Consider the following 11,430-nt stretch of genomic DNA (forward strand, 5'->3'; position numbering starts at 1 on the left):
GATTCGCAATTTTCAGTAATATATGCTAATATACGGGCATACGATCTACTGTACGATCATAGAATGTACACCAGCCCAATTCAACCGATGTATGAACTTAACTGGTCGTACGATACAATGGAAGTATGTGTTGCCAATCTACTTTGCATCGAAACCTTAGAAATAAAAAAAAATAAAAAAGATTAAAAAAAAAATCTGCTGTGTATGATGTGAACAAACGAACACATATTAACTAGTTTTGGGCAATAACCATCATGTAAATATCCTCACTTTTTCAGAATTTATTGTGATTAGAAAAAAAAATGGGGATTTGGGGTCCAATTTGGGGGATTTTTCGAGTGCCTTTTCGGATTTTCTTCAGCTCAGACCTGGCAACACTGATTGAAAATTTTGATTACGTGCTTCCTTTGGGAAAAGAACATTATTCGGGACGAATGAAATGATTCTCAGTTGGTGTCTCATTCAGTATCACATGGTTAATGATTGCGATTTCATTCCATTTTGTATGCTTTTAAAAGCATTATTTTGAGCAGCTATGTTTGGATATCTTTTAACTTACTCTTTTCAAGATGAGAAAACAAGTCCATCACCTGGCCAACCTGTCGACTGCGCGGACATCCAGGGAAGTGGGGCGAACGTCAGCGGTGTCTATGCCATATACCTTGGGAAGTATACCAATGTGTACTGTGACATGGAGACTGATGGGGGCGGTTGGACGGTAAGTGGAATACCTATACCGGTGACACAACATTTTCCTCGACGTCATTTGCTCAGGTCTTGATATCTAAGAGGGTATATTGGGTTGGATTTAGGATTGTTATATAAAGTTTGGTTCAGAACAATGTCAATAATTGGGATTAGGGTTTATTTTGTTTTAGAGGTTAGCATAGCCTATAATTATTTGATGGAACTGCGATAGGCCTGCATGAAACACTGAACAACTATGAAATAAACAAATTCTTTTTTTGTTTGTAGAGGAGCCGTGGTGTAGTGGTTCTGACTCTCGCCCTGTAAACAGAGGGTCGTGTGTTCGAATCCCACCACGGTCTGGCGTCCTTTGGCAAGGCGTTAGTCCACACATTGTCACTTTCGACCCAGGTGCTAAAAGGGTACCCGGTAGGATGTTAAAGTCATTGTAGCTTGTCCAGTACTGTGTGCGCATCACCGGCGACTGACTGGAATACTCCCAAGGGAGTGGAGGATGTGCACACGTTGTGTGCGGGAATGACTGATTGAATCCGATGACCGGGGTAATAATATATCTGTAAAGCGCCTAGACACGTCGTTCCGATGTATTAAGCGCTCTGTAACAGCAGATTATTATTATTTATTACTTTTATAGGGCCGTCATTATTTTGATGTGTATAATATTACTTAAATTTTGATGATTGCCTTTCATTCCGAAACAAAAAGGTTTTCCAACGTAGAATAGATGGTTCTGAGGATTTCAACCGAAACTGGTTGGACTACACGATCGGTTTCGGAAGTATCGGGTCCGAGCACTGGCTAGGCAACGATCTGATTCATCGACTGTCGAGTCAGCGGAATTACGAACTGCGGGTCGATCTGGCAGACTTCGAAGGGAATACTCGATATGCAAATTACGGCTTCTTTCACATTGGCAATGAAACATTGCTCTTCATCCTGACCGTCAGGGGTTATTCCGGTAACGCAGGTATTACAGACCGTTTTCACAATCTGCCCTGCCGCTCTTCTCAAGTCAATCATGGTATTCATTTGACAAGTTCAATTGCATGCATGGCGGCAGCCCAATGGCTGAAATTTTAGCATGCTTACAAATACAATAATTGTCCAACATAGTACATTTCAAGTTAAAAGAATGTATACAAGTAATAATTATAGCATGGTACCGTTATATACATACAGACATTATGAGGAAAATAAATTGCATAATAAATTCTAAAAATCAAATTAATTCATTAATCAAAATTGTTTATAATATTGATTAAAAATTGCCATTCCTAAAATTCAGCACATTAATAAAAAACATCTTAAGAAAAAAGCATTGATAACATTAAAATAATGAGGTAAAGTAAGAGTAAAGGTAAAAGACTGGTAAAAGATTTTAAACAGACAAATTGAGAATGAAATTAATACGTTGTGAATTTAAAAGATTATTCGTAAAAAGTATTGCACTATTTTGAAATATCTTTGTTTTGCACGTAACTTGTTCATATTTCAGTTCTTTCCTCAGCATGTATCTACTTTGTTTTCTTTTCTTGAAGCAGTCATTGGTGTTAATATTTTTTACTAAGGATATGATACAACGCAAAAAATTCTTTATAAATGCAAGTCAAATCACAATGAAGTGCTAAAGATGCTTTTGTCGAAAGTTGGTGGACCGGGACAGCAACGTCGTCTCCCGACTCTGGACAACGACATATTGGAATAATTCGTGCGGTTCAAGTTTGACTTGCATTTTCAAAGGAATTGGTGCGTTGATGTAGATCGAGGGCATCCGCGTCGTGTTTCGAAAACTTTCTAAAGGAAATTTTTACTCAACCGGGTCATATTTCCCCAACTAAAGATAAAGATAAAGATGGCTTGAAATGTGAAAGGAATGATGAATTGGGAACTCCGCAAAGAATACATTACAGCAGGGCAGCCCTTTTGGACCTTGATCATACTGGCTACCTCTCCCCTGATGTGTGGACCAATGTGAAGTCCCTTCGTATCAACGCTAAGAAGCACACGGTGAGAGGGACCAGACGTGGTGTCAAAAGAAATAGGAAAAGAAATTCTCTTCCGATGGAACCTAACTCCTTATCAACTAAAAGACCAGATGAAGGTGACCAGGGGCAGATCAGCAAGGTTGTCTTCTCAACGCACAGTCTGTTGGTAATAGGACTGATCTTTTGACTGATCACTTTATTGAACATGATTTTGATGTTGTCTGTTTAACAGAGACATGGTTGTCAAATGACGGAACGCACAATAAAGTCATAGCTGATCTTACGCTTCTAGGATATAAGTTCCAGCACACCCCTCGTCTGAATCGTACTGGAGGAGGAATTGGCATTCTCCATCAAGACTCACTCAACCTCGTATCGTCATCGACTCATACTTTTGCCTGTTTTGAAAGTATGTACTGTGATATCTCGCCTGATTGCTCGTCGGTCTCTGTTAAGTTGGTAGTAATCTATAGGCCACCATACAGTCGGAGGAACAGGACAACAACATCAATGTTTCTTAAGGACTTTGCTGATTACTTGTCTGTCTTATCGACTTCTCCTAAGCTTGTGATAGCTGGTGACTTCAATATACACGGGGTTGACCGAGCGAATTCTGACACCAAGAAATTTGCTGACATAATGAAGTCTCATGACCTTCTTCAAAATGTATGTGACTATACTCATACAAGTGGGCACATATTGGACTTCATCTTATGTAGAAGTGATGATGATATTGTTAGGTCAGTAGAAGTCTCTACCTTCCTTAGTGATCATGCGGCAGTGCACTGTGATCTTCAGATCTGTAAGCCCATATCAGGGGAGCGTTTCATCAATATTTTTACCCGACAAGCTGTCAGATCTGACATCTTTCCATGATTTTGATTGGCTGAGAGGCACTGTTCCTATGGTAACTGTCGGATAAAATGGGACATGTCGGATAAAACGTCTGACAAGTCCTTTCATGAAACGCTCCCCAGGTCGTAAAGAAATGGTGTACCGAAAACTGTAGGCAATAGATCATAATGCCTTTGCTGAAGACCTAGACTTGTCTGAGATTTTTCTTTAACAGACATTCTCAATAAGCTTGCCCCTGTTAAGCGTTGTGTTATTGCTACACACCCGCCAAATCCTTGGTATTCAGAAGAGATTATAGCAGCCAAAAAGCTGAGGAGGAGGTTCGAAAGGAGGTGGAAAAAGACTAGACTTGAAGTGGCAAGACAGTGCTTCAATACTCAACGCCAGGTTGTCTTGGAAATGATAAAACATGCAAAAGCCTTTTATTATGAGAAAGAGATCTCTGAGTGCTGTGGTCAAAGAGAAGTGTATAGGTTTATAGACAAGATGATTGAAAAGCGCGTCAAATTTATTCTTTCTACGCATCGAAAGGACCAAAAACTTGCAGAAAAGTTCTGCCTATACTTTTCTACAAAGATAAAGGATATTTAATTAGGATTTGATGCTTAAGTGGTGACCGGCACAAATATAACAACTGATCATTCTGCTGAAAGTGCCAACTTCTTGACACATTTGACTTGGCTTCTGAGGATCAGCAAAAAGGATTATTCATACACTTGTAGTTCACACAAGATCCAATTCCTACCTGGATTTTGAAAAGAAAAATTACGTCTTATTCTGCCAAGCATAACACTAATTGTTAATAAGTCACTTGAAACAGGTATTTTTCCTGACTCTTTCAAGGAGGCAGTTGTTCGACTACTTCCGAGAAGGCAAGGCTAGACCCTGACAACCTAAAGGAATATCGACCAGTGTCTAATCTGAAGTTTATCTCCAAAGTCTTGGAAATAGTTGTTGCTCGGTGTCTTCAAGATCATCTAGATCTTAATGATCTTAGTAAACCATTACAGTCAGCTTATAAGAAACATCATAGCACCGAATTTGCCCGTACCAATGTTCACAATGATATAATCCGATCACTCGACCAGAAAAGGGCTGTCCTCTTGGTTTTTTTCGACATGTCGGCGGCCTTCGACACAATCGACAGAGATATTCTTATCAGACGGTTTCGCTCGACAGGATTGACTGGATCTGCACTTGCATGGATTTCTTCGTATCTAAGCAACCGCTCGCAGATTGTTAAGATCCGGGTGATTGCTTGTCATTTGTAGCTAAATTTCTGTACGGCGTGCCGCAGGGATCCGTTCTGGTCCCGTCGTTCTTTACCATTTATGCCAGCCCTATTGCCAAGATTGCGAGATCACACGGCATCAGTATACATCTTTACGCAGATGACACCCAACTCTACACATCGTTCGATCCATCTAATCCTTTAAGTGAGGCCACTTCCAGATGTAAACTTGTAGCCTGCATTGATGATATGAGGGCATGAATGATTGAGAACAAACTGAAATCGAATGACGATAAGAGTGAATTCATGATTTTTGCCTCTGAAAGCCTGGGTGCTAAAGTTCGTACTAAGTCAATACGTATAGGGTGTGTTGCAGTACAATCTCTGTCCAGTTGTAGGAATCTCGGAGTTCATTTTGACTCTGAAGAGTTAACAATGTCATCACATATTACTGCTACGTGCCGATCGGTATATTTACAATTACGTAATATTCATAGCATTAGGAAGTCTCTCTCACCTAATGTTGCAGCATCTGTGATTCACTCATATGTATTATCTCGTATTGATTATTCTACGCCTTGGCACACTCAGTCTTCTCTGTACATAATTTCTTGTCATACATGCATACCTTTTGTTTAATCTTCATTTTTCTGACCCATCCTCTCTCTGTACTTTCTAATATATCTCCGTTTAATTACCCTTTCCCCTTACTCACTTTTTCTGTCTGTCTCCCTATGCTGTCTTTATCCTTAGCCATCTTCTCTTTTCTAATACTTTTTATTCATGCATGTACAATGTGCCTCATTATAGTGTTTATAATTTGCATACTTAATATTTATTATGTTCAATACAATTATGATTTAATTTACTTTCAACAATTTATTTCCTTGCATTACAATAAGAAGTTCTAGTAATTTTATATCATTGCATGTTTGTATTTAAGCATTTTTTCTATTGTAAATTGTACACATGTTTTTATTCAGCCTTTGGCTGCGAGGCATGTTTTAAATAAACCATTATTGAATTGAATTGGAAATACTTTATTGTTTAAGACTACATCGTATCAACTTGCCAGGCTGCAACGTGCTCAAGATTCTGCTGCTCGAATCCTCAGTGGAACATCTCATTTTACCCACATCACTCCAATTCTTGAAAGTTTTCACTGGTTACCGGTATTCAAAAGGATAGAATTCAAAATCTTACTCCACGCATGGAAAGCATTACATGGTCTGTCCCCTATATACCTTCAAAACTTAATCTCAAAATACACACCCGCAAGAAATATCCGTTCCTTCACTAACAAACAGCTAAATGTACAGAGAACAAATTTAACCCTAGGAGAAAAGGCATTTGCCACTTCAGCTCCATCTCTCTGGAATGCTCTTTCACTGGGGATCCGAACAATTGAATCGCTTATGCATTTAAAAAGTATTTAAAATCCTTTCTGTTTTCTTCTTACTTTTGTTGAATACTGTATGTTAATGTAATTGTTTTCTTCCCGTAATCCCTCCATCCCTCTGCGCCTAGGAATAGTTTACTAGATAGATGGCGCATAGTAAAATGATGTGTATTATTATTATCATTATTATTATTTGATTTGATTTTATTCATATATATACGTCATTTTAAACATTGCATTATATTCATATTAGTATAATCATATATATATACACATGAATGGAGCATCTTAAGCTCTAAGAGCTTGAAAATGATGTTTCATGAGAAAAAAGAATACAAAGATACATAATTATACATTGGCTAAAATAATATATTCAATGATGCGAACATCAACAAAGAGTAAAAAGAAGAGCAAGAGAGATAGAGTGAGGGGTGAAAAGAACAGAGTGGGAAAGAAAGAACTGAATAGAAAGAGAGAAATATGATGATAATTTTTAACAATATATAACAAGACATGTTTGATAACGAAGACTCGTTCGTAAAGTATTTTGTTTGCATAATAAATATAAACAATATAACAAAAGTAATGAATTTCTTATGTGTGGTGGTACATTATGTAACCATGCAGTGGTAATAAACATACATGACATTATTATCAGCCTTGCGTTTCATATTTTGAAATAAGGAAATTTTTAACTTGCCTCTTGAAGGAATTTTTTGTTGGGCATGAACGAATATAAATAGAAAGGGAATTCTAAATGTCGGGGCCAGTATGTCGAATAGATCTATGGGCAAGAGCTGTTCTTGGCCGGGTTTTCTAAATGAATATTTGTGGAGGTTCGGGTTGGGTGATTAAGATGAGTGATGACGGTTCTTCATCCAGAGTTAGGAACACAAAATTTTAATTCTAATTCTGTTCTTTTTTTTCTTCAGGAAACGGCCTTAATTATCACAACGGGCATACGTTTAGCACAGCAGACTGCAATAATAACCTTGGCTGTAAATCAAGTTGTGGACGCTCATACAGGTCGGGGTGGTGGTTCAATAAATGCATTTTATCTAATCTCAACGGGAAGTATTTACACGGTCAGTACCGAAACGCTAACGGTGACGGTGTCGCGTGGGGCGGTTGGAATATAAAGTTCTCTATGAAGATGAGCGAGATGAAGATTCGACCCAATCAAGATTCGACCCAAATTTGAAGAGTTTATTAGGCGATCTGTCAATCGACAGATCAACTATCAATTTCGTACGGATTTTCTTTTTTATATATTTCTTTATTTATTATTAGGTGATCTGTCAATCGACAGATCAACTATTAATTTTTCTTCTTTATTTATTTCTTTATCTATTGTTTATTTTTCCGCCCTTTTCTTGTTACCACAAAATGTCAAAATCTACATCATCAATTTTCTTCAAAATGTCATCAGTTATGGTGAATTATGTCATCTGTATGAAACAAGTTCAAGGTCAAAAAGTCACCATGACGTCATCTAGACGCCATTTTGTAAATTCACATTATCAATCGTATCTTCATTATCAAAATTAGAATAATCAACAATATTTACATCACATTAACTTCAGGTCAAGGGTCAACTGTCCATGTCATCAAAGGTCATGTAAAGGTCACGACGTACGCGTACGCGCGTCAAAATTCTAAAATGCTCAAAATCACTTTTTGACCAAAGTAGAGTATGATTCAGGTCATTTTCAGCATTTCAAAAAATTGCGCGTGCGCACGGTTACGCGCGTAACGGCACTATAGAGCATGGGATCGCTTTTTATGTATATATTAATGCATCGATAATAAAACTCTGAGTAATTCGATACCTTGATCAACCTTCTACGACAAGTAATAACGGAATTAGCCTCCATCAAAATTTACAGCACGCGCGCTCGCGCACTAACCATGGACAAGTTATGTGCAAAAACATGCCTATACAGAATTCATTATAATATATACACAACAAAAAAAGTAAGTCCCCCCTTAAACAAACATCAATAATTTCCAAACCAATGCGAGTTTTTGATATATTTTTACATGAGCGTGTAGGTAATTTTATAAGCTACCCTTTGAGTAAATGTTATGGACGTATTTTACGTCATGCTTCAGTGAGCACCGTCAGAAGGCAAAAATGTCACTTTTCAAAAGTCACAAGCCAAATATCATGACTTTGATTCCATTTCATTGGAACTTATTCCACATTCTCATCACAAAAAATAGTCAGAAGGCTTATAAAAGGTACTTTCTAAAGGACGACACAACTTTTTTGGCTAAATTTCACGGTTGAATAAACACAAGTCAAAATTTGCTATAATTGGTAATTTTACACGCTTCTATCAATAAAAATGATCGAATATGATGACAGTTATTTTGGGGAAGAGTTTCTGCAACAGTATTCATCGTTTCACGGTTCAATGAACATTAATTGAAAACAAAAAATACGATTTTCAAATATCATAGGCAAGTATTGTTTCATTTTGGTACCTGAAAATGATCTTTTCTCAACTTTTTCGTTGTGTTTATGACCAATTAACATGCTTCAATGATTCAAAGGCATTTAATTAAACATTCACGCTTGAATGAACATGTGGAATGTGATAAGCTCTTTTTTACGTTAGTGGAAAAAATGCAATTTGTAACTACGAATATCTGTCACAAACCTCTTGCATAGTTCATTTGATTTGATTTTTGTGAAAATCCCGATGTTTAATGCATCAGTGAACACACAATACTCGAAAATTATGCAAATGAGAAGAAAGTTCAAGGCCTTGGCCCCACTCTGTGCCCTATCGAATTGTTATTTTGGTGTGCGCACCTTTTGGATAGTGTTACTCTGAAGCCATGTGCGAAGTTTCATGAAATAACTGTTGGCAGAAGTAACAAAAACCGTCCATGAAACAAACCCTCATTTCAAAATTTTGACTTCTTCTCTCATAGACTTGTGTACATTATGGGTGCATATGTTTACGAATAAGTAACCCCTTATTCAATATGGTGGAACTTTTTTTCAAGGCTGTCTTTAGCAATGTCGTTTGGTAGTAATGTTTATCAACCTATGGGCAAAATTCTGTGCAAAAATGAAATCGATTTGTTTATTTATGGATGAGTGAGCACGCATCAAAGTGGGAAAATTGGTATTTTCAATGTCACTGACACATTTTAAAGGATAATAAAGTGATTATTTGGGGCAAATTCGGTTTCAAATGTGACTTTAATTGCTGTTGTTTTTATCATCCATCATTTCTATCACCACACACTTTCCGAATTTTAAACATTTTCATGGTTGAGCGAGCACAATCGAAAACTTAGGAATGAATACTCTTTATACTGCATAAATGTATTCTTTTCCTCACAATTTCTCAGGATCAGTTGAATGTATGGACAAATCAGTGGTGGATCCAGAATTTTAAAATGGGGAGGGGCCTATAATTGGGGGAGCCACTAAAATTTTCAAATTTTAACATGATCTAACAAGTTGTAGAGGATACTACCGTAAACCCCTATGATGATACGTCACAATTCAGGGGCCGCGGAACGGTTTTCAAAGTGGGAGGGGGGGGGGGGGGAGACTGAGCCAAAAGTCAGGGGGGGGGGGGCTGATCATGCAAAAGAAATCAAAACCGCATGGTCATTTTTACATTTTTGTACATGCTTTTGGAAAAAAGTTGGGGCTGAAGCCCACCCCCCCCCCCCCGCTTCTGCAGCCCCTGCAATACATTGTGCTCACTCAACCATGAACATACGATATCAAAATCTGGTCTGAAGTTGTTGAATGATGGACAGTAAAACAGCATAACACCAAAAAATTCACCTGAAAAACGACTCTTGTGACTTTTAAAAATGGTCATTTTTAATTCAATCTTTAATCACTCATGCATGACTCCACCGATCGATCTCATTTTTCCCCAGGAGTTGCTTAATGAGTTCAGAAAACCACCTATGAAATATCATATCTCAAACTAATTCGGTTCAAAAGTTACAGCAATTTGATTTAGGGGGGACTTACTTTTTTTGTTGTGTATATATAATCACAAAACTTGAATTTTTGAAATACAATGTAGGAATGTCGAAATTTCTATTCGCTTGTAACTTTTTATGAATTTTACGCGATACGCCCTGTTAAGCACCTGGGGTGGTATTCTGAGATCCATTTCATCTCAGATAAAATAAAATATTTTATCTCCGTTAAAGTCAGTGAGATAAGATACCCTTCAAATTTCTCCGAATTGTTATTCTGAGAACAATTTTATCTTCATTTTAAGACACTGTAAGACACACCTACTCTTTAATCAATATCCGATTAGAAATGCACTTTTATAGCTCTCTCGTGTCACTCAACCTATTGAAATCCATTCCGCAAGGAGGTGTGCCAAGGGGGTGAGATTGCGTCAATTTATTGACTTCAAATACGCTTGCACTATACGCTTGCACGTCTTTACAGAGATTTCTTTTTAACTAAAAAAACAATACTCGCATCTTTTTTCAAAGTCTATATCGCATCTTTTCAAGCATAATTTGAAAAGACAATATTAGTCAAGACAAGTCTTACGAAATACTTTGTGATTAAAGTTAAAGTGTCATTCTCAACAAATATATACTTTTTTTTCATTTTCATGTCAACATTTGGGGTTAATTCACGTAGAAATATTGGTGAAATCAACGTCGCAGAGATAAAATAGCCCCTACCCTCTTTTAAGTTTATTTTATTTTTTTCTTCAAAGTAACTTGGGCGCAAGCACATCATCCGTGTTGCAATACCCAGATACGCGATGGGTATGTCTACGCAGGCACTGTTCTATTGCGTATCATCTATAGTTACGAAAGATAAAATTTATACACAAGATGAAATTGTAAATTTTGTCTGAGAGATAAAATGTCATCTCAGAATACCAATTTCATTTTAAGAGATAAAATGAAATATTTTAAAGATAAAATAACCTCAGAATACCGCCCCTGGCCACAACGCCACTGTTAAAACGGATTATCTAATCAAAGCAAAAAAAAAGAAAGCAAATTAATCAGTTTAGGTGATCGACTATAATGTATTTACACACGCTTTCTGATGTAGTGTGGTTATAATATTAAGATATTGCAGTGAAATATTACTCTATTCTCTATCATGTCTTGAGAGCCCCTAAGAGGACATAACATGGAGCGCATTCCCGCCCTTTTTTTTTATAAATCTCGGATTATCTCGGGGTTCCCAAGAGATGATGATAATGATAGCAACCCCGAGATAATCCTAGTAG

General features: G+C 37.2%; 1 protein-coding gene across 1 annotated transcript; it reads left to right on the forward strand.

The window, feature by feature from the left end:
* Window positions 1-535: 535 nt before the first annotated feature.
* Window positions 536-7,379, forward strand: LOC121417718 (techylectin-5A-like). The gene is made up of 3 exons (XM_041611452.1): window positions 536-718; window positions 1,414-1,675; window positions 7,111-7,379. Exons 1-3 carry the CDS (start codon window positions 536-538, stop codon window positions 7,377-7,379), a joined length of 714 nt encoding a protein of 237 aa, XP_041467386.1.
* Window positions 7,380-11,430: the final 4,051 nt, after the last annotated feature.

Source organism: Lytechinus variegatus, chromosome 6 (assembly GCF_018143015.1).
Source record: "Lytechinus variegatus isolate NC3 chromosome 6, Lvar_3.0, whole genome shotgun sequence".
Taxonomy (NCBI): Eukaryota; Metazoa; Echinodermata; class Echinoidea; order Temnopleuroida; family Toxopneustidae; genus Lytechinus; species Lytechinus variegatus.